At 38.8% G+C, this 24,974-nt stretch overlaps 1 protein-coding gene across 1 annotated transcript in view; it reads right to left on the bottom strand.

Moving 5' to 3' along the window:
* Positions 1-24,974, bottom strand: part of TRPM6 (transient receptor potential cation channel subfamily M member 6) — a 68,604-nt gene that overhangs the window by 5,479 nt on the left and 38,151 nt on the right. The window contains exons 25-37 of the mRNA XM_085312294.1: positions 22,744-22,876; positions 19,564-20,705; positions 18,720-18,832; positions 17,651-17,777; positions 16,676-16,773; positions 14,232-14,290; positions 12,814-12,839; positions 11,035-11,085; positions 8,682-8,747; positions 6,027-6,313; positions 5,703-5,785; positions 3,310-3,515; positions 1,329-1,380 (exon numbers count right to left, since the gene is read on the bottom strand). Of these exons, the coding sequence (XP_085168420.1) occupies positions 1,329-1,380; positions 3,310-3,515; positions 5,703-5,785; positions 6,027-6,313; positions 8,682-8,747; positions 11,035-11,085; positions 12,814-12,839; positions 14,232-14,290; positions 16,676-16,773; positions 17,651-17,777; positions 18,720-18,832; positions 19,564-20,705; positions 22,744-22,876 (2,443 nt within the window). The remainder of the gene's footprint in view (positions 1-1,328; positions 1,381-3,309; positions 3,516-5,702; positions 5,786-6,026; positions 6,314-8,681; positions 8,748-11,034; positions 11,086-12,813; positions 12,840-14,231; positions 14,291-16,675; positions 16,774-17,650; positions 17,778-18,719; positions 18,833-19,563; positions 20,706-22,743; positions 22,877-24,974) is intronic.

The following is a 24,974-nucleotide window of genomic DNA, read 5'->3' as shown; positions in this document are numbered from 1 at the left end:
ACCTTTATTCATCTGTAGCAATACTTTAAAAAATGTTTACTTAAATCCATGTGGTGAACAACTATATAATTGATCTCTTTACCTCTCTCTTCTAAGCTATCCTTGTGCTTCTGTCAAGATCCTATGACCCACTTAGGGCAAAGACTTTGTCACTGTGAAGCGTTCAGCATATTTTTGATGTTGCTTTCAGAATAAATATTAAATGGCCAATACACCTGCATTCATAATTAAACATTCATGCAATATTAATAAAGTCATTTATTACTAATCTTATTAATGAAATATTAACAATGGTCCCAGAACTAAGAGCCTGCTTCCAAAATGGACTTGTTCTGAGTTCCGAGCAAGCCATCTAGTATTTCTATCATTAATTTCTCCTTGCATTAAATCAGATTGTTCACATTTATGTCTTCTTTCCTGCCCAAATTGAGAAATCCCTTTCATCAAATTACATGATCTGAGTGAGGGACAACCCAGCTAAGCACACACCAGCTGGCAAGCGGTGTGGGTCTAGGAAGACCCCCAGAGAAGAGGCAGCACTCCTCAATGCCATGGCCTCTCCTCTGCTCCATATCAGATCTGCAGATCAGCTCACAGTGATACAATTGAGGAGAGACTCACAGCCCTGTCCCAGAAAGCCTCYGGCATACAGTCAGAGGGCAGGAAAGGGGCCATGGCAAGATCTGAAGGGCAGGAAGGCAAGCCAGGAGGTTTATCCAGGAGCCAGCAGTGTTTGTCTCTTACTCCACAGGTGAGAACTGGTGGGGCTGTTTTACTCATCGCACACAGCTCCGATGTCCACCTRGATACCAGCCCTGATTATGCAACTTAATGCATGAAGACAGACTGCTACTTCTGTGTAGCCTCATTGATTTTTGTGACCTGCAGTGTATGATTAAATATCTCCATGTCATGGGTCTAAGTCTGTAAGGTACAGTAGGCTTAAATGTACTATCAGGACCTATTGGAAAGATCAGAAATCCAGAGTCTTATCTGCATGGCCCTCTCCTCACTTCCTTATGTCATGTGGCCCTACACACTCAATGAAGCAGCATCCCACCAGGTGGGGGGAACAGAACTACATTAAAGCCACTGAAGAACTCCTTAGGTGTGTATTTACTAAGAGAGTTATGGAGTCCAGTCTCCCATTCCTGCTCTCCCTGGAAAACTCAGGCATGCCCAGCATAACAGCATAAGGCACTCCCCACCTTTCATGTACCTCTCGCCAGAAATGGGGGCGGGGGTACATGCAGCTTCTCAAACCCAAAATATATTAAATGTTGCAGAATGTCTAAAGTGAATGATAATTTCATCAGAGAGCAACTTACTTCTTGTCTTCAGGTTTTATCACAGATGGATCAGTGAGGTTTTCTCCAACACCTACAACAAAATCAATAGTGTGTGTTATAAGGGATAGTAGTAATGCTCTCACAACACGATACTTAAAAATGTCTATTTCTTTGTAGATCATAAAATACAACAGTTAGAATGGTCATGAGTTAAAAAGAATGCGATAAGACTATAAAAAACTGTTAACTACAGGCAAATATTTAGAGTTCTCATTTTGATCCTGACTTCAGTTGCTTTATGGTTTATTTCTATGTAGACTGAAGGCTTATGCAAATAATTGTAACCATTAAAAATTATGCTGCAGCTGAAATAACTAAGTAAAATGTAGCCAAGACTAACACTTTTATAGAAGTTGTASTAAAGGTATTAATCAGGTGTAAATGCCTACTGATTTCAATGGATCTACTCCAGATACAAGTTCTCCTCAAGGTATGAAGCATGAGACATAACTCATTATTCAGCCATTTTGTTTGCATCAGTTATCCTTTTCTCTTCTGAGTGGTCAGAGAAGAGGATTAAATATGCAATTGCAGTGAATGCTGATACATATTTTGCAGTTCTCCCCAGACTGATGGCATACTTCCATTTTACCAGAAAGCTCTTTCCTTTTATCTGGGAAAATGATTTGTTTTTCAACTAAAGAACTAAGTCTATGAGCATATGATATACAATTATTTTTATTTCCGTAGGTCACAGATGATGAGTTTGTGTCCTGCAGTGAACACCAGAAAAGATTGTGGAAATAGCATTTTGTAACTGAAATAAGGGTCATTTCAGCTGAGATAAATTAAACAAAGTATAGTGTATGTGTATGAGATGGTTATAATATAATAATTATGCCTGATAGAGATTAGTCCTGTTAAAACTCCAAGAGGAGCAGCTTTTGACTTTTTCTAAACCCCAGATTAGAGAACACAGGGACTACTATAAAATAAATGTGCGAGCAAAAGGAGAGCAGATGCAAAAGAAATCTGCAAAGATTTTAGTCCATTTCCTTGTTTGAGATGAAAACTGAAGCTCCAGTCTTGATGCAGTTTACACAGATGTTTAACTTTTCCGTGTTTGAGCCAACACAGTTGGTCTGTAACTGTCGAGAGTTGTATAATAAACTCAAGCAAACTTAAGACAAATTCCAGTAAGCTATGGTGAAGACACACTTACTCTTTCTGCATTTTTTAATGTGCAGCTACAACCAAATGAAGGCAAGGATAGAATTATAGGTTTATTTTGCATAATAAGCATGTCTTTTTGTAATTCACAGCTTCTGAATGCTGTAAAATGTAAATATGTTAAGTCTCTGTCTACCCGTACATATTTCCCTTGACAGAAATGACAAACAATGGTGTTTATACAGTTTGATGGGTGCTGTTCATCTTTTGAACATTGTCAACTGTTTTATCTCTTTAAAATATGCCATGTTCCCACTTACACATGTACTGAAGAGAGATCACATGCTCTTTGAAGGAGCCACCAGACTTTGTGAATAGTATTCAGGTTTGTAGCTTATGTAAACTGCTTACAGATTTATTAATAAGAAAAATAAAAAACACAGGTAATTCTCAGTATTCTGACAGATACACACACACACAAATATACACACAGTTGTGCATATCTAATATACATGCGTACACTTGAATCTATGTATTGCATATATATCATAATAAATATAAAACTACTTTAACTGTGGAGTGTTTTGCAGCGGCTGGTTGAAATATTCCTGCATGCTTTAACTGCCTGCTGCTTGTCCATGCTACCTGCATGTATTTGAGGACATATTATTTTCCCTTTTCACTATATTAATCTAAAATGGTCATTTACTAATGCCACACAAAAGATATCCAGGGATTGCCAGTAAGGAAACGAGAAGAGAATTTGGGCCATTCTTCAGTATTAAATTCTCTTTCAAGAGAAGTGTTTTCTTTGGGTTTCATGATGAAGTAGTAACACACTAGCAGTCACCTTGCAAATCCAGGACAAGGAGTTCCCCACGAGTATACACATAGGTCCAATGGGAGAAGGCCAGCATCACTTCTTCCAGCAAGCTGCTGGGAGTGATCTCATCTCCGTTGTTGTTGTTGTATTTCCGAAACTCGCCAGTCATGTACTTCTCAATGGTCAGCCACTGGTTGGCTGAGTGGCAGTAGATGAGGAAAACTTCCAGGAACCTGCAGATATATATGCTGTCTATCAGGTGCTGGCACAGTAACAAACATCCTCACAGTCAGAGCACAGCATGATGCAAAGTAAATATACCAGAAAGCAGGATAGGTCTTCCCTGGCTGCAGCATTTTCAACAGTAGGAGATAACAAATGGTAGATATCAGAAAGACCTTCTGGGTTTGATAGTACTCAAAACAAAGTACTGCCTCAGAAGTTATAGTTTATGGACAAACATCATAATCTGATTTACTCTAGCCAACCTATAAACTGGCTATACAAATTCTCTTACATTAATTGAATAAAAAGCAATTCTTGCTCAAGAGCTAAGGAACAGCATCACCAAGAATTTTATTTTGCCATCAGATCTACCTATAAAGACAAAGTTCAGAGCTACTTACTTTCTTCTTAAAAAGGCTGATAATATTATTTTGGCAAATGGAAGCAGTTATATAAACTATTCACTATCCATGATAATTGACTCAAACCATTATATATGAAGGCGTAACTGCACAATCCTTAGTGCAATCACTAGAAAGGTCATGTGAAAGCATAGTCAGAGACTAAGTTCTCTCTCAGATGTCTCTCTTTTTCACATCTTCTGCAGAAAGAATCACACTTCTGTCTGAAGTGCTGTAATGGGAAACTCTACTCTGCTCCTACCTCAGAAATTATAGCTTCCCTTGAAATGGGAGGAGGGGGGAAGTACAGCTTTTTGGAAATGAATCCCTCAAAAACATCCATTAAAACACGTCTCACTGTATCTCAAAATCTTCAGTACTACTACTGAAGACAGGAAGTACCAAACTAGTCTGTACCATTTCTCCTGAAGAAAAAAATAAGCAATTAAAGTGAGTACCTATAAAAAATTGTTTATTAAGGAGAAGAAATAAGGAATCTTGGCTTCCAGTGGATTATTCTCCTAAATCCATTATTCTCCCACCCCTTATCACCTCCTATGACATCCCTATCAGGCAAAACATGCTGCATCTTAAGCGTCTATCAGTTAGCCATCCACTGAGCAGGTGTTGATCAGCCAACCAATTGCTACCAAAACAAATGCATAACAACTCAGTTCCTTTTGCTTTTTCCCAAATAATGACTTGAATTTGGGTGTCCCTCTTTCTTCACTATTTTACTGTCAAATCCATGCCCCCTGAGACAAGGGAAAGTATGTTATCAAAGTGAGATTTTGCCATTTCGGTAGAGCAGATTTAAAAAGAGGCAGTTCTAGAGATAGTTTATGGGAATAAGGGAGAAAAAGGTAACCAGAAGGAAAAGTCTCAACTGACACAGGTAAGAAATATATGTCTTAGCATTTTTTAAGTCAGATCTCCTTATCTCCCCTACAGGTGTGACTAAGCTCCCGTAATGTGAAAAGCCATTTTACTTCGTTGAAGTTTTCAAGTCTTTTATGAGCTGAAGACCCAGTGTTTCTTTTCACAGTCTATAAAGTCCCTTGTAAAAAAAACAAAAAAGTAAAATTTGTTTGTAAGTACTCAATACCCAAATTATGATCTGTTTTACCAAATGAATACAGACATATATCAAGACATTCAAAATATGGTGATATAAGGGATGCTTTAGAAATAGACTGTGCAGGGCAATGGCATGCTTCTCAAGATGTATATATTTTAGTCTAAACAGCTCCTAATCAAAATCTTTAGCATTTTTCAAATATGAAAGACATGTATATTTCTCTCTTTCATACGTTAAAAACATATATATTCACTTATATGTGTATGTGTGCATACACATATGTACATTTACATATATACAATTGAAATGAACTTAAAAGGCATTATCAGTCTGCTTTGACTAATGCCAGCCCTCCAATACATCAGATTTCCCCACTCACTTCCAATATCTCCCCTCTTCAGCCACACACTCAAATATTATCTACTAGATAACTCTTCCTGTAAAAACAACAGTGCATCAGAAAATAGACTTCAAGAAACAGGTAATAAACCTTATTTTTCGCTAGTCTCTTGCTAAAAGCTTCTTTTCACTAACAGCCTCTTGCTTAAGCCACTGCCATTACTATCATCTTCCATCCTGATTTATCTCTTTGAACCTAGGTATATGAYGAGACTGTCAAAACAGCAGCTATTTTGACTCACTGTGGAAAGGAGGCTGTGTTAGATCTGACATGTATCTGATAAGGAAAGCCTGATACTTAAAGACAGTTTTCCTACCTTGGAGTATATGGAATTGTATGAGGCTTCACTTGATTGAAGGTATAGATTAACTTCTGGGCAGCCCTTTGCTGTTGTATCTCCTAAAGAAAAGCATGCTATCAACATTACTCACATATTGTCTTGTAGAAAGATGTCATGAATTGTCAAAAGGACAAAAAAGAATTCAGCCGATTGTTTGCATATTGTGTACAAAAGGGAGATAGTCATTCTTCAAAATCATCTTCCTTTCCAAAGAGTAATATCAAACCACAGGTCAAGCATGCTGAAGGGATGATCAGTATAACAAGTAGACCAGTCAGTCTGGTTAAGGTTTGAACTCACCCTCAGGCAGAGATGTAGCACTGTGCCATCATGAAAGATCTTTTGCCAGGTCTGAACCACCTCTGGCAGAAAAGACTTCACAATAAAGACTTGTCCCAACTTTAATACATCATTCTCAGACCAAGTACAAATGACCTTCATGGCTCTCCGCAGACCACCATCCATCTCCTCTCGCGACAGGACTTGGATCATTGCAGCCATACCATGCTGGGACCAGGAAGACATGCTTTTGTCGAGGTTCATAGGTGAACTCTCTTCTAGCCGATAGACCGTCACTTCTTCTCCAGCTGAAAAAAACAGAATTTTGTTGTTAGAAGTCACCCATCATATAAACAGGAGAGAATTTTGATTTGGTATCTTAAAACTGCATACCACTTTATGCTCCTGTGCAGGCCACACTTGAAGAGAGAGCTTTTTTTAATCATTATTCCTCATTTGTGTGAAAACCACCCCATCTAAATTTACACTACTTATTACATATATTCCACTGAAAATCTACTGTGATAACATAAGTAGCGCAAAGAGCTTGCATCAAGCCTCTAAACAGAGAATTTAAGAACTCATATACTCTTACACATATGCAAAGCCCTTTGATATTCTGGTCTATGTAAAACAGTCTCCTCTGCCATAGTTTTTAAGGACAACTGGACTTAAATTTTTTTAAGGATTTTTTTAAAGGATTTATTTTTTAAGGATTATCATTTTATCTCCATTAAAGGATTATCATTTTATCTCCAATGGATGAACTTAAATCTGAGTATCTTTAGTATGGCTCCCTTTGTTTCTTTGTTTATGTGGAAGGAAAATGTTTATGAAGACTTGTTTTAAGTTGATCATGACTGATGGAACACACGCAGTACTGTAATTGTGCTTAATTAAACAAACTAGTAAAGAAGTCAAACAAGTAGATAAACATGTTATCTACTCCAAAGTTAAAAGCCTGGAAATTGCCACGTTCTTCAGCAGACTGTGTCAAAGCTGCAGAGTTGTGTCAAAAGTAATGATTTAGCTATGATGAGCAAGCGAAGTTATAATCTGAACTTTAGCTATGATGAGCAAGGGAAGTTATAATCTGAACTGAAAAGAGCACAATATTTCTTTGATATTTAAAGTTCTGTTTTAGAGAGAAATCCAAGAGAACAAGTTAAAGCAAATAAACAGAGAGTTTTCAGTTTGCCATTTTAAAGTAAGATTTGTTTTTCCCAGAAATTTCAGTGTTACTTGTGGCACACAAAATTTCAGAAGTTCTGCTCCTGCTAACATTTTTCTGAGGGCAGAACAAATCTGATGAGCGTTGATTCAGYCACAGTCTGTCTCCTTATGTAGCTSTAATAGCACTCTTCTCTTGCAGTGCAAGTGGGACACCTTCCTGTTGACATCATTTGTAAACTACTTTCTGTAAACAGAAAGCAGACTTTTTTAAAAACCTGGCTCTCCCTCTTGTAATTCACATTACTTGCAATGTTAATTCATAAGAAATAGGTACACACGGGCAAAAATGATGAAGTAACTGCATCTGCTACCGGAAAAGAATGGCATAAGGAAGGACAAACTGGATCCAGAGAGAAGTAAGTAGATTTCTACCCCTGAGTTATCTCAGATGTAGATGTTGCTGAAGAGCAGACTTCGTACACGTTTTACTTTAAGATAAAGTGATGGAAAATGATATAAAAACAAAGACACTGGAACAAGGATACAATAACCAGGTACATTTCCTAGTCTTACATCATTTCTTCATTTTATTATGTTTGACAGTTTAATACCTAAAAAGGCGTCTCCCAGGAGCTTCAGAGATTAGAATGTTCAATATGCTCATAGCACTATTAATTATCTGCTGTAATCAGCTTCCAAGAAATCCTATGAAGTATCAGCAATTAGCTGCTGTGAGATGAAATATTCTACCCACTGAAAAAAAGGTTCCTCGATCTCAAGTGTCCAGAGGCAGAGCTCCTGCTGCTGTAAGCCAATACAGCACACTAATTTCAAATATCTTCCACAGGATCACATGTATTATTCCCTATCATTCTTCAATTACAGCACATTTCTTTTTTCCTTGACAAATTACAAGGCTTCTATATGAGCTACAGGAGTACTGCCATTGCAGTCAACATCTGGTTTTCTTCTTGAGATGTCCTGCACATTTACATACATGTGGGTGTGCTTGTGTGAGAGAATATAAATATATATAAGTTTATACAAATATTAATAGGGAAATCTTATTGCTGTCTTCAGCTAACTAATGAAGGATTATAGAGAAGATGAAGCTAAACTCTTCTCAGAGGCGCGCAGTAATCACATGAGTGCCGACAGACCCAAGCTGCACCAAGTGAAACTCAAATTAATACCACGAGAAAGAAATCCCAGTGAAGGTAATCAAGTACTGTCCAGAGAAGCTGTGGAATCCCTGTTCATAGAGACATTCAAAACTCAACTGGACAAGCCTTCATTAACTTGATCTGAATTGGTCATACAAGAAGTTGAACTAGATGACCTCCAGAATTCCCTCCTAACCTAAATTATTCTGACTTTACACTGGTTCATTTCCTTTAGAAAAAAATTTGATTTAATTAACTGAAATTAATCCAATGTCACAAGTGCAGTCTTTAAAAAAAATGCATGGATAAAGCAGAAAACAACCAGAAAGCTGGTACTCACCAAAGAGCTGGATTGGTGTAAATGGTATGGTGTGAGCAAGCCTCATTAAGTTATTTCTCTCAACAGCTGCAAACAAGACAGATATCTCCAATGTACTGAGTAAACATCAACCTAGCTGAGTTTCAAAAACATCTGACATTGCTTTATTGCAGCTTGCAAACCCAAGTAAGCTGCAACATGATCCTAGCCRGCATTTTAGAAATTCTACCCAGCCAGCACCACCCTTTTGTAAGCCCAAGGTATCTCACAAGCATCAACTGCCATTGTTTTCCCTGTTCCCTCCTTCTCAGAAAATGAGTCGTGCTCCTTGCCTCTCTGGGGCTGGCCCATTGAGCCCTGGTGAGAAGACCTCCTCTGCCATGCTTCATCCTTCCCTCCATCAAGGGCTGCAGCTGCTGCTTCCTCCTTCTGCCAGCTCCAGGATAGCAATATTTGAATTGTGCTAAGAAGATGTGCTGACCCCAGCTGCCCTTGCTGGCTGTCTTTGTCAGGCTCAGAAGTGCCTGGGGTTTTAGCAAAGCACTGCAGGGAAATCCAAGCTCGCCCTGCACAGAGTGCAGCTTCTTCATCTGGGCTCCATGCCAGACCACACCAGTGACATTATTGTGCCACCCCAATTCAGGCCCTGTTTCTCAGATGAACACCTTCAGAACCCTGAACACCAACCAAATGTTTATGGATTTGTCTTCATAATGTCTAGGGTATCAGGAAGTGAGAAAGAGGTGTCAGATAAGTCTCAAAGGGGTTAAGATTATAATAAGGAGGCAACCAAATGCTACAATGTTGAGCACCTATTTTACTTATTGGATGGCTGAGGGCACAACCAGCATCCAAAGCAGGAAGCCACTCATAGCTGTGCTGTTTCTTGGTTGAGYAACTGAATAGCCCTGACTGCAAACTATTCCAGAGTTCGGGCACTCTTTGTCCTTCTTTTTGAAACTAATTCCCTGAGCAGAAAGGAATTAGAGATTTAGTAGCCCAGAAGGAGAGAGTAAAGGGGACCATCACTCTCTAACCTATGAATTAGGGTCCTCAGCTGAGAAGACTGGTGTTCCAGACTCTCATTCAAGGCTCATTTGCCATCTCTATATTCTGAACCTGACATTGGTTTACACGTCTAACTAGTGCACAGACTAAAAAAAATCAGGGTCATCCTTTGAAACCTTTTTAGGAACATGCTCTAGTCAGTAAATTACTGCAAAACAAGGAAAGGGAAGCGAATAAGCGAACCCTCTATACTCCCCTCCTGCCAAGCTTTGCAAGAAAACCATCAGACCTCTGCTATCTGTCAGAACAGGCCAGGACTCTATCCAGACCCTCAAGAAGTGATGCGCAGTAGACTTTCACAAGCCACTAAATTCAGGGTAAGTTAYTTTGGATGTGCAGAGAGACAGAATTGTAACTGTCTGTGAAATGTTATGCAAAAAATAAAGCATTTTTTTAATAGATGTGGTACACGATGCAGGATTTTAGGACCACAGTTTTGGGCTTAGCTGATTAAATTCTATCCTGATCTTCTTGAGAAATGAAAACCTATACCAGAAATCTCCCAAAGCCTTTGGTTTTGTTAGCTCACAACGGAAACGATCCTCATCTATGCTAAAATCCTAACTAATCCAAAAGAGCATGCATGAATAGAGCCCAATGCATCACTTTAGTAATACCACCAAGTGAGAGAAATTTCTCTTGTACACTGACTACAAACGAGGAGTGAAAATAGTGTAGTTTTTTGAACTTCAGGTGGCAGCTAATTCTCCTGGTTTACCCTAGACTCCTTGAAAGGAGCCCAAGTCATGCAGGCAATAGAGACATCTACTGGCAAGCCCTGCACAGTTCTCCTCTGGGAAAAACAGAAATTCAGTTTCCCCTGGAGGAAACTCTGCATGTACTCAAGGCCCGTGGGCTACTACTTAATCTGTGTTTATGAAAAGAGAATCTATGAACTCATGGAAAACTGGCAGTGAGTAAATCATTTAGATACTAAGTAGTACAGGAAAAATGAGCTGAAGAAGCCAAGTCCAGAAAGCATGAAGGAGGTGTGAGGGGAAGCGACAGCTATAAGCAAATGAGTACAATTGTTTCCACTGATATTTTGAAAGCTATTACGTACATTCTGTGCAGGATTTGCCAGAAATACTTGAATGGAGCAATTAGCAGCAAGAAAATAATTCACAATTTCCTCAGTACCATGTTAGGCACAAATTAATAGGCATGAATCAATACACAGCCTTCTTTGCAGTGGGCAATTGTGCAGCACTTCAAAGTGAAAATCACTGAAGATGACAGGGAAACAAGTAATGTCCTTTTTAATTTGTTAAATTACTCAGCTATCATTCTGATGCCCCCTGCTTACCTGAATAATGATGGTGCAGATCTTGAGATGATTTCAAGCAGGCAAAGATATCTGAAATAATGTTTAAAGGATCATTACGTTAATTATTATAGTAGAGATAAATGCATGATTTTGAATTCCTTCCATCCCAGAATTTGTCATGCAACAGATTAATCAGAATTATTGCCTGAGCATTCTGAAGAGAGAATTACTAATAGGCTTTAACTATGTTATAATATGCAGTATATTGGCACATATCATCATCAATGTAATATAGCCAGATGACTTATTTATTCGGGGAAATGGTGGGAAACTAGTGATATTAACCTCAAGGACATGCAGTTTTTCTGAGCCAATTACACCTCTGGGATATTAAAAGCACTTTGCTGTCCATCATGGTTCAGAGCCTCCCAAAGGCATGATTTTTCCAACACCATCCTCAGTTATTAAGCATTCCATTAACTATACTATTACACTAAAGTTATAATAATAGTGGCCCATTAACCCATGACATCTAAAATGCTGTTAAAATACAAACAGGCAAATAATCTGTATGGTCACCTGATGTTAAAGGGGCACAGCCAGATCAAATTTAGTCCAAAAAGATTTGTTTTATAAAAAGCCATTTTATAATAAAATCAAGATTAATGAACATGTTTCCATTAATTAGACAAAAYGACTTCTTTTCTATTGCAAAAATAAGCCTTCAAAATGCCAGATTTCAAAAACATGTACGTTGTGCTACTTTTAATTCTGAAAAATTAGACTATTAAAACTGAATCTCATCAAACTATCTGGACACTGCACTTTTCTTGCTACTTTTTTTTAATTTGCTTAGGTTCCCTTCCCTGAGGAAAACAGATCTTAAATAAGAAATGCAGATTTGGGGGGAAGGATTGTCATTTCTGGTGAGTGCCCTTGGTCAGTGATTCAAGATCCCTTTTGCTCTCTTTCTTGCGAGGCCCAACCAGTATCACAGCACTTCACATCAAGTGGGATAACTAGCACAAAAAGAGAACAGTGGCCAAATCAGTCCTCCTGAGAATGGGAAAAGTGGGTTTTAATCAAAGCTGGGCTCTGGACAGGCGCAGGTGAGGAGGAGGGTGCTCCATTTCCACATCTCAGCCAGCTTTAAACAAGGGGTAGATACCCAGCTGTGCAGCCCGTTACAGTTGTGTGGCATGTCAGGAAAATTGGAACATAGAGTAGACTAAAAAGCCAAAAAATGTAAGTGAAGTTAAATAGCACTCCACTTTTGTGGAGCAAAGTCATTCTTCACTATGACCTGAAATTTTTTCAATTACAATTTGATAATAAATTCAACCCTTTACTGCCTTCATAATTTCAGTGAAACCACACAAACAGAGGAGTTGCACCAAATTGTATCTTGAAAAATCAAGAGTACATTAGAAATTTTATACCATGATCTATCCTCGGGTATATATCCAACTTTAACTAAGGAGATCTTTTACACTGCCAGGGATGAAAGCAGCACCATCTTTTTAAACAGTTTATTCCTGCTGAAAAGCAGCACATTACAAGACTGGCTTGAGTAAAAAAAGATTTTTTTTCTTTTAAGATTTTGCTGTTAGCCTGAGGAAAACATGCTCCCCCTCCCCCCCCCAAAAAAAGTCTTAGACTTTAAAGTAACAATTAGTAACTAACATATGAAATAATAATTGAACATCTTCCTATAACCATCCAGCTACAGCAAATTAACCTCACTTCTATACTTTAGAATTGTCAAGATGGGATTTGCAGAGAGGAGTTAAAATGAGTAACAGATAATGAAAAACTTACTGTCAGTTCCCTCTGAACTTCTCAACCTGTTAAAAAGCAAACATTTGAGATTTTACTTCGAACTTTTCTACAGTCACATTGGTACCTATAACGAGACGTGTGCTATGTGAAGGCTAAGCTCACAAAGGTTCAATCTGCAGCATAAAACAAAGTAACTCCCCGAGCAATTTTCTTCGTTGCAATGATTTGCAAATACACCTCAATTACTAAAGAGCAGTGACATTTTTCTGCATTCTTCTGCTTTCTGTTGARCTGCTCGCAGTATTGTGTGCCATGTTCATCTCATTTACGCAGTAACAATAGCGTCAATCAAAGATCCCTTCAGTTATGCTCACATTTGATCATTTTCCAAGCCACGCGAATCAATGCTCAGCTGTTCCCAGTGCCCCTGTGTCACTGCCCTTGCTTGTGTAAAAGTAGACTGTTTTAGCTGTTGGTCTATGGATTAAGGCTTCAACCTTAACACTAAAGTAGCTTTTACAACAGAAGATGGTGGATGTCTCATACGAGAGAGATCCCACTGAAGACAACAGAGTAAATGACAGAATCAGGCCGTAAAAGGTCTGTTAAGTCTTGATGGAAGATACGCAGTTTGCCTACTGTTTATAAATTCGGGAGTAAAACAGAAAAAGTATTGGATGGGTAAAAAAATATAGTATCTTGTTTCCTCTTCCCATAGTGAAACTATATACGATGCATCAGTTTTGCAGAGCTTTCTATTTATCACATCCACGTATTACTAAGTAGGAGAGACATAAAAGAAATCAATGAAAATAAGAAACAAAAGAAAAGGAACAGAGAGGTAGCACCACATGTGAAATACCCAAAATATTAATACAATTGCCAATCAAGTTGAAAAAAAGAAAAAACAATAAAATTAAAAACACTTTTGAAATCAGCATAAATTCATTGAATATAATCAATCATTATTGAAAGTTCTTTATAAAAACAACAAATATTATGTAAATGTGCAGACTCAAAACAACAGATTTTCATCAGCGAAAGAGAACAGCTTTCAGGAGCTGCTAGGGTTTTAATTATTAAAAGAGCAAACATGCAATTGAGGCAGCAAAAGCAAATGCAATCTTTCATGTTGACTAGATTGGAATAATGACTAGTTAAAAGATATTTTTGTGTTCTTAGTGATTGAATTAGAAAATTGGATATTGTTAGAAAAATAGAGGGGGGGTCTCTATTTCAYCTAAATTTATACATTTTGTTACATTGATCTTTTTTATTTTCATTAATAAGCCTTCATCTGAAGAAACTAAAACAGAGTGAATTGCTTTAATTCCTCATTTCAGATGAGTTTCTCATTCAAAACATGTTACAGAACCGAAGTAGAAACCTGCAGAAAGTATGGAAGTCTCTTTTTAAGAGCATGTAATGAATATCTCAATATATGTAGGAATACATACGAGGAGTTCCTGTTCAGAGTATTTTTCTGAGTGTTTCCAAACATGCTATTACTTAAATTCTGTAAAGAAGAAAAATATTTTACTGGTAAAATCTGTCCATCACTGTCACATGCACACCAAGCAAATCAAAAAAAATCTAAATCCTGAAAATAGTTATTAGTATGTTTATTGTTACCATGAATAATCCCATTGACAAACAGGTGAATTATGGCATTGTTTTACCTACAGTAAATTGAAATATTAATTTGTTCACGTYATCCATGTACATCTGAATAAAATACTCAGGTCTCCACTTACATGTCAATATACTAACAAAAGCTTACTATAAAGAGTGTCGTAAAAGCCTTCTAATATGGAAAGATTCAAAAACTTCCTTAGTATTAGAAAATTCAAATTTAAGAATAAGCTTTACAGTTCAGGGGAAAAGGGAAAAAAAATAAAATAAAATAAAAAAGCCTCCTAAGCCTTTATAGTAGAAAACAATATATTGAACAGTTTTCCAGTGATATTTAGGTTGTATGTTTTCCAGTCTTTCAGGTAAGAAAGCATTCAAACCATCTTTTAATCTTCCAGCTGTATCAGGGAAAACTGCACTTATGGGCCAGCCTGCCATTTGCCAGGTCTTCCCGAAGTGCTAGTTAGAGATAGGATTATTCTTCTAAAAGCAGTAGTCAGAAAGATTTTGTTCCTTAAAAGAAGTAAAGCACAAATCAAAAGTTCAAAGACAACATTTAAAGATAAACTAACTAAAATTCAGCTCTAAACACTATCTGAAACTTTATTTTCAAATTTTCTAGCTCAGAGTTCACTCATATTTTCACCTTGTAGATTACTTTGCAGGGAAAAACTCTTCAACAAATCTGAAAGCTTCCCACACACATTCCCCTTGCTTTGCTCCCTGCTAGCCATCGAGAAAAAACTTGTGAAGCACTGTTGTTCAGGGAGTAAATCTGAGAAGTACAATTTTAGGAAAAAATCTTTTAAAATATATCTTAATTTAAACTGAATAAGTTGGATACTTCAACATTGTGACAGCTCAGCAATAAATATATATACATTCTCATAACCCAGGCAAAAATCAAAGGGAGGCAGAGTGACTTCAATGGGTATTGCACTACAGATTCTTAAAGATTCAACTAATGTGAAGTTGGTATTCTGGAAGTAACTAGTGTTTGCCTAATTCTGATCTCACTGCAGTCACTAGGACTTTTCTCAGGACTCAAAAATCCCACCCTTGAGTTTTACCTGAGCAATTTTAATCTGAACTTTGAAGCATCAAATTAGCCCTTTCACACAGCTTTACCTTTATTTTGTTTGTCTGACCCTGTGTTTCATATTTAAAAGATTTATTTAGTCTCCAGGTTTTGACTTAACAGAAAAAATACATTCAGAAGAAATATTTAGATTTCTCCCTCTCTCCTCTCTAATACAAGAAACTGCCATTTTTAAAATTTAGATTCAAGCTCTGCTCGCTAGTGTTTGGGATTAAAATTCTACAGCACTCAGAACATCAGAACCGCAAATATCTGGCTTATCTTCATTTCTTAAAAAACAAAAAAACAAAAAAAAAAAAACTCACAATATTTACAGTGAAAAGGAAGTTAGGCTTTTAAAACACATGCTTTCAATAATCAAGAGCAGTATGAGTAAAACAGGCAAGAAAGAGTGTTGCTGAAAAGAAGGAGGAAAGGATTATTTCACAGTTCCTTTTCTCAATTTATTCTGTGTTAATTTCCTTTCATACCTCTGAGATACCCCTATGCTATGTGGTGAAAGATACATTTTCTTCCATTAGCTACGCCATTTAAAAAGAGATAGAAGTTTCTGCAAGCCAGCTTTTTGCCCACACTCTTTAGATCTTCAGCAAACATAAATTGGTCTAGCTCCATCAAAGTCAATGAACCTATGTTGATTTACACAGGCAGAGGGCCTTTATGATATGGAGCTGCAAATTAATTCTGGTAAGATACGGTCTTTTTAAGCCAGAGGTTACAAGAACTAAGCTTTGCAATTATTACCAATATTTAACTTACACTTTACAAGAAATAACTATCTCTGTCTTATAGATTAAGAGCTATATAGCTAACTTTCCAAAAGTTACTTCACTTCTCTAACTGATCCTGCATATAGGTTCAAGACCAAGCTATGTACTCACTCCAACGCATAGTGAATTACTAACACATCCTCGGTTTTTGGACCAGCCTAGTCATGTCCAAACCCACTTCGTGATTCAATAATTTAATATCCCACTTTATTAATCTTCATAGACTGCTAACAGCTGTTACACTATTCATTTACTAGCACACATGTGCCATCCCAGTATATAACATAGTTTCTCRTGTATTAAGAAGTATTTTGTGACAAAAAAACAGCAGCTCCATGGAGGGCAGGAGATCTACACTGCCGTGTAGCTATGGTCTAGGATGTATATCTTTAACTCTTACCTCTCGAGAATGCCTCAGGTAATCACACACTGGTATAGTATGCCTATTAACTTCTTGATTTTTCATTTTTTGGTGCATGTAATTAAGACGTTCCAAACCTAGCCAAAAGAACAGGTATCAGTGATATCCATTGTGTAAATGAACAACTCTGTTGCTGTAAAATGAACACTTCTTTAGCACTATAAAATAAACACCTATACACCATACTGCCCTAGCAAATGAGTAATGGGCTATAAATGCAATAACAGTATTTCATAAGGTTAAAACAAACTGTTTCCATTCTCTGTCAGCAGATTGCAGGGGAGCCCTGTCCTTGTTGGACCATACCATACTGAGTCACAGCAGTCCCYGGAGCTTCTCCTAGCAGCTTGCAGAGTGAAGCCAGTGAGCTGTGTCGTAACAAAGCTGAGAGGTAAGATGACATACGCAAGGATTTCTCAAAATAGAATAGCTAGAGAATTACTAAAGAAGAATAGGAAGGTCATTTGCTATTCATTCCTAAGAAACAATGCAAAATTAATTTCTTGCCCTTGCAGGATGTATTTCTGAGGAACAAATAAAGCATGCAGAGGATTGGCCAATAGGTACAGTATTGCAGCATTACCTGCAAGTTTAAGCATCCTTAAAAATTTGCAAGAGACTATTTTTGCAGTCAGTCAGGATACTGCTTTAGAAGAAACCTCAGGAGAGAAGACAAGGATATCATACTCCTTTCTTCCCACTTACTCTGGAGGATTAGTGCTCTAGACAACACTCACAGCAAGATGTAACTGAACTTCCACCCCACCTATATCCATTTTGCCTCTGCAATGGCCAGAACAGATGTTCAAGCTGTGCATGTCAACGTCTAGCTGTATGAGAATGTACAAACTATGCCATGTGATGAAAGTGGTGGATGACACTTTGAGAATTTTTATTTACTGCTTTTCTTTTTAAGGCTGTCTCAAATTTTGCCGGCTGCGAAGTATCACATACTTAGCTGGTTGAAATTAGACACAGTGAGCCAGTTCTTGCTGTGTTTCTCTTCTTCACTCCAGACGTTGGTCTCTGCAGGCTCTGAACTCACTTGGGCGCTCTGAGGACAATCATCCACTGTAATCACCTGGCAAGACACAGACAAAACGGCACGCGATTTTCAGGCTGACTAGCACTTCTGCAGGTCCTCTGACAGCCACACTAAGACACGGCCCTTCAAGTATCACTAAAATGTCAACGACCGAGACGACTCCCAACTGAGAAATAGATTTTCCCGTTTTTGTTACAAGTGGCAGAAGGCACATTGCTTTTGTCTTGAAAACACTACCAGTGAAAAATCTGACCCTACAGCTTTCCAAAATAAACTCTGAAGTCCCCTGGAACACTTTATGCAAGAAGCAGGTCTCAAAGATCAAGACTCAGCTCAGCTGCTGACCTGAACATCATATGTAAACCAATCCACCTTCAGCTTTCACCTCATTAACAGGGGTAATTGTTTCCAGCTGATTAACAACCTTTTATATATGTGCACACACATACTGATATAAGACTAGCTCCATACACACACATACCCCCCACACACACACACGCACACACACGTAGAGAGAGAGAGAGAATCAACACACTATCTGCCACTTAAATCTCTTGGATTCAGAGAAAAGATTGCCATACCCTCATAGACAGAAAACAACACAGCTTGTCTCTTCACTGCTGCATGCAYGAAGCTGGGGTCAAGCTCACTGCTCCCAGACTGTATAAAGCATTCCCAAATCCTTCTCTCAGCAAAGTGTGAGAGCAGATTCTTTCATGTGTAAAGCSTGTAACAAGCTTGGTCTACCACCTAGCAAAGCCAGTGGACTTCATCAGGTTCATAACCGGATGCCCAAGCACTCAGCCAAAAGGGAAATGGAACCAAAGCCACAGAAAAAAAGACTCTCCAATTTGCGTACAGTATTTTGAAATGTATGTATTTTCATTTAASCTTTAATTTTGTCCCACACTACAAAACTGCTCTCATGAGCTAAAAAGACAACGATGGTTTATGTGGTTCTCTTGCATCTACACATACCGGCACTTGAAGGAGTTTTTGCTTCTTCTTTTCCCTTGGAGACTTTCTGTCTCTGTTTCGTTGTTTTGCTTTTGTTACCCCACTGTGTTGTAGCTCACTAGATAATGAGGAGTCTGTGTGAAGTGGTCAAAAAAACATGATTAAGCTACAGAGATTTTGTTTACAAAGAGAAGAATTGATAAGACTGAGAGCTGGCAGATCTCCAAAGCAAGCAAGAATGACTTTTGATAGCCAGATCTAATATTCATGAAATTCATGAAGTTCAGTGCAAAGATGTTCACCATCACAAGATATAAAACAACAAATRTAAGCGGTTAGCTCATACTATTTATACTTAAAACTGCAGTCTGCTATATTTTAGCTCTTGTAAACAAATTTTGTAATTGATGGCTCTTTTTTTTTTTTTGACATATTTTGAAAATATCTACCTCTTGATTCTGTATTCATCCATCCGACCTATGATAATGCTGATGTACCTTTAACGGTATCCTTCTTCCAGTTCCTGTAACGCTAGGATTGCTTTCCTGRTGTGGGAGATTCCCTCAGAGCCAACACAGTCCATTCGTCACCCCAGCTGTGTTACATCCACAGGGCACATGCCAGAAGGGGAGAATCAGGCTTGGACTGCTATTGTGCCCTGACATACAACATATTGCTTAGACACCAGCCASCCTACAGCAACGAGACCCATTGCAAGGAAAGCAAAGGAGCAGCTCTGGATTCCCTGCTACTACCCTCAACTGCAGCTAATGCATACTAATACATAATAAATGAGAAATTTGTGCAATGTCTTGGCCTACTCCATAAAAGATACGGTAGAGGTATAACATTTTATTATTACCACCTATGGCCTTGCAGGTTTTCTCTCTTTTCTCTTCCTTACAGGACTGCAAGCTTTTGCTCCTGCGGAAGCTCCAGTCCCTCCAAAGTGGGCTGATCCAGATGGAGGTGCTGCGTTTCAGCTTTTTCTCAGAGACATCACTGATGTGTCTTGACTTGTTGGAGTTATAGGAGAAGGACTGTGATTCTTTTATCTGGACGTGCCTGAGAGGACTACCTATGCAATTGCAGTCACTATTATAGGTGGCATGTATGCACAGTGGTTTCTCTTCTTCCCTCCTTGGGCTGAAAACCCCCTTTTCATCACCTTCAGAGAATCCCCAGTTCACATAACCACCTTCAGTTTCTTCTCTGTCATCACAGGAGGTTGTCGCATTCTCACAGAGAGCTGGTAATGGCTGGAGACCTATAGGATGATCAGTTGCTACACCACCAGTATTTTCTCTTGGCAAATGAATAACAAAGTCTCTCTGATTCCATCGATAMTCTTCTGGCTCTTTTCCAATGAGGCAGACCCTCTGCAAATTTTGCTSTGCTTCCATGCTGCGTTGCAGCTTGTCCCCTAATGTGCCTTCCCTGTATTTGTCAGGAGAGCTTGCAAAAGAAAAATTTAAGGTGACATCCTCAGAGAAAGACCCTCCTTGATGGTCAGGTGGAACCAGCAAAAATTGTCCATATCTAGGAGTCGACTTAGTCTCAGAAGATACCCCCGAAGTGAGTGTGTCACTTTCTATTTCTACCTTTCGAGAGCTGTCTCCTATCACTTTCCTATCCTCAGTCCTCAAAACATGACCTCGGCACTCTGATGACCACTGACTCCTCACCAAGCTCCGCAAGAGGGACGGTGGCATGCTGTAGTAGTTGTACTTCTTATCATGCAGACCCTCCAGACTGCTCAGAGTCTTGGAATAGAGCACGTTGCTCCAGCTGTGGGGGAGTTTCCTACAGGCATGATGTTTTTTGTCAGCCAGCAAGGCTTCTTCCACCTGCATGGTGTCTACAGCTGAAATCACTTTCAGGATGTCCACAGTCAAGGCGGACAGGTCTTGCAAATGTCCTAGCTGACTGTCCAGAGAAATTAAAGATTCCTTGATATAAAATACCTTCTCATGTACTTCTTTCAGCTGCAAAAGCATCTCCTCTACCCTAGGTGGAAAAAGAAAAAATAAAATATCAAAACACAAATCTTAATTTCTGTTTGCCAGGTGATGAAGAAGCCATTAACATAATTGAAAAAATCTATAAATAGTCCTTCACCTTTTTTACAATGACTTCCATTCTCATAAACATCTACATTTAACAAAACCAATCCAGACTCTCTATCAATCTGTCAGATTTACCAAGCTAAAAACTTGTGACTTTTCAATAGACAGACTTTTTGCTCTAGGAACCTCTATCTTAAAAATTACCACTTTCCTACTAATCCCTCCACCTTGTCATAGAACTACTAAACGTTGGGTAACAAGACACAGCTTTGGAAATGAGTCCTTCTGTATTTCTCATTTCTTGTGCAAGAATGAGAAGGATAAGGCTTACACAAGCCTATTGATACTCTTCCATTTCTCAAATGCTAGAGTCTGCTGTGAAAAGAGCCTTCCCAACCACCTCTTTTGCCTCCTGAATAGATTTTGTACATCCAATGCCACCAGTTATCTTCAAGGAAAATTCAACTGCCAGCAAGAGGAGTCTTTTTAATGTTTTTCAGATCCTCAGTGAACAGTGTGAGAATTTCTCTGCTTGGAAAAAATGAATAATTTCATTTTAATCAAATCATTATCTTCACATCTCCTGAAGCTACTCTCTCGGGTACTTTGTCATTAAGATAATGATAAGCTAGCTGCAGGTAATAGGCCAGAAGTGTTCCTTTCCTTTGCCATTGAGTAACTAAACAGTGTAATATTTAACCAATGGTTGAATAAAATCAAACACCCATGTTCCAAGATATTTTATTTATTTAAATGAACTTATTTTAGAGGGATTCTTCCTCTGCTATGAAATACATTTTACCTTTGCACTCAAAAGAAAAAGCAAAAATCTCTTTCAAGATCTATAGCTATCCATTAAATGAAATCTTTCTGCTGCAGTCAACATTGCAGCTTGTGAACAAATCAATTTATTTTATTTCATTTCTTTTACAGGAGACATTATTTTGTTTACATTTTTTGTTTCGGTACACAGAAAATAGGTCTATGAAYAAGCAAAGATTAACGGACTATCCTACTCTAGGCAGAATTAAGTTATTATATAATATCAATACTTGCATTCAATAAGACTTTTTATAGTGCTCAGTTTGCTTAATTCTTTCCATCAAACTTTACCATGTATTTCAATAGAAAGCTGAATTAGGCTAATACTGGGAGTTTTGAAATTCTGTTGAAAGCCTTATCAATATTTTGTAAACCAAAAGAGTACATTGTAGTTAATTCTGCAATGATTATATGGTTATTTCTGCAAACAGCAGTTACGTTTGATCACAAGAAACATTCTCACAGTGTTCCTGCACTGCTAAGCCTTTAAATAAAAAAATGTATTGTATGCTCTATTCTGGCATCACCTTCTTGGTGCCAGCTGGCCTGCAAAAATGAAGTTGAGTAACATCCTCCTTCACCTCTTTAACTGCTGGTGTACTGCATGCAAACATCTGGAGATCCAGTTTTGCCAGCAGCACTCCCCAGCCAGGCCTTCAATTAGCTCCGATATCATAGAATCACAGAATCAGTGAGGTTGGAAGGGACCTCTGGAGATCATCTAGTCCAACCTCCCCACTCAAGCAGGGTCACCTAGAGCATGTTAGACAGGGTTGCATCCAGGCAGGTTTTGAAGATCTCCAGAGRAGGAGACTCCACCACCTCTCTGGGCAACCTGTCCCAGTGCTCCGTCACTCTCACAGGGAAGAAATTCCCCCTCATGTTCAGGCAGAACTTCCTGTAGTTCAGTTTTTGCCCATTGCCTCTTGTCCTGTCACACGGGGTAACTAAAAGAGTTTGTCCCTGTCCCCTTGACACCCTCCCTTCGGGTACTTGTACACATTGATATGTTACATTTCAACCCCATTATAAGGGTCTGTGCATGCTAATGCCYCTCATATTCACAATGGCCATAATCTGTTCAAAGGTTTTAGCTTATCAAAGCCTCTTTATACAACAAACGCATACAAAGGACACAAATTAGCCACAAAACATACCTTTCTGTTGTCACACGAATCCTTTCGCTATCACTGGAACTCAAGCTCTCATTCTTCTCATGAAAATATTTTTCCACGCACTGCTCCTCAAAGTCATGGAGCTTCTTTAACTCCTCATCACTCAGGTACAGCTCTGAACAAAGGAGGTAATTGTTGGTATTAAGCATGCTAACAAATGCCCCTCCGTTTATACCCCTCCACGAAAAAAGAGCAAACTGTCAGAACAGGTTTCCCTACCCTTCCTTGACAAAAATGAATCAGACCTCATTGTATGAATTTGAGATTAGGTATGAAGACTAAACATGTCAAGTATGCATGAATGTGTTTTTCATCTTATCTTTCTTACACAGGGCAAGAAACTACCCTGACAGAAACTCCACTGGATTTTCACTCATTCTTTTAAAGACTTGAAAATGCACAGCTAAATAACTGCTCGTAGATAAATTTTCTCCTTAACTTTTTCCAGTACTTTGTTATACATGCATAAGGCTCATAAGATTTAGAGAGAGATCTACAGGACTTACCTATGAAATCTTGCTATAATTTGATCAGGACATTCGTTAACAACTATTCACCTATGACAATTATCATCCTTTCAAGAAGGCAAAGCTACCGAGCTTCTTCTCACCTGCCTGCTTCAGATGTTCACATGAACAAAATATTAAGCAAATGCTCTTTTCACTGGGATGAAAGGAATTCATTTAAAAGTTTAGAACCACCATAGCTTAGGCTGATGATGAGACTGATCTTCTAGAAGGCCAGCATAAGACATCTGAGAGAATGGGTTGAGCGTAAGTCAGTATGAAGAAGTGCGTACGCTATAGAAGACCAAGTCAGTCTCTAGAGGATTTGTCTTTAGCAACCTATCTGATCCAAGCTGCACATCTTCCAAGCTCTTTTCTATTTTTCTTTTTGTGTACCAGAGTTCCCACTGCACTTACTATGGGGGTAGCTGTGACAAACTGCATGCCAATGTTTGTTACCAGCTTTAAGACCCTGCTGCAACACATGGTACACCAGTGAAGCACAGCACAGTTGTCCAGGATCCTTCTTGCATGCTGAATGAGATGTGATCATCTGCTTGGCTCTTTTCCCATCTAACCTGTTGGTGAACTTGCCTCAAAGATTTTACCTTAGTATTTGCATTGATTTTCCACTGGGTGGCACTGGATCCTCATTGCTAAAACCATTTAATTACCACCATACCAAAATTTAAGTAGAAGAAACTTATCAAGTAATATGTAGGCATATAGAAAAAGAAAGAAAAGTCATATGAAGAGGAAAATATCTCTTTCCGAGAAAGAGTGTAGGCAAGGTACTAGCTGCCTTCTGTCTTTCTAGATATGTGAAGCAATCTTCTAGCTTTCCTGATGCCTGATGTATCTCACAAGTAAGACACTCTCTGTGCCAAGTTAGTCACTTATACTATGCACACACATAAAAAGAACAGTGCTACTTCAAAGGAAGGCTGCTGTACCCAGCTATGGGAGAGGAGCTGRGTCTAGGAGCAGCAGTAAAGCAGCTCAGCATCAATTACTTCAGCCCACATTTGAATTCTGTAACCATTTGTGAGCATGGCAGAAATCTTTAGGGATTCATCTCCAGCAAAGAAAATCCTGAATGAACCATAACCCAAGCAGGGATGGTGTATCTCTTTCATTAGGCTTTGAGGACTTATGTTGCAGCACGTTCCAAAGAAAGGATGAGGCTGTCCAATACTACAGACCAACGTCCCCCAGCTTTGTATGAGGTAAACTTACAGCCATCACCCTTCCTCCTCTTCATTCCTTTGCCTTGCCCCATCACCCAGAAAGACCCCAGCACTGAGTCTTCATCCCCCACTCCGACCCAGCACCTTGTGGTTACAACTCCCCTCACAACTGTGCCTGAGGGCTGCTCCCAGCACAGCTGCCAGAGCTGGCAGCAGCAGGACAGGGAGGTGGCATCACCAGGAAGAGGACAGTGGAGTGTCAAGGTAAGAAGGGTTAAGGTGACAACAGCAGGACTGGTGCACAGAGGGACTGCAGCAGCAAGGAGATAGGAGGCTCCTGCCTTCTGTCCCCAAATCTGCCGTCACTAGATGTCTTCTGGGCTGGAGCTATGCTGTGATTTTTGCTTTATATTGCTCATGCAATTGCACTCATTACATTGCATTGCAATGCTGTTGCTGCCTCACCACATCCTAGAAAGATGCAGTACTGCCAGGGACTACGTGGGGATTGCCCTGGACC

Source organism: Rhea americana, unplaced genomic scaffold, assembly GCF_003343005.1.
Source record: "Rhea americana isolate MKP2758 unplaced genomic scaffold, rheAme1 scaffold_11, whole genome shotgun sequence".
Classification (NCBI taxonomy): Eukaryota; Metazoa; Chordata; class Aves; order Rheiformes; family Rheidae; genus Rhea; species Rhea americana.
This window is presented reverse-complemented; position numbering and strand designations above follow the sequence as displayed.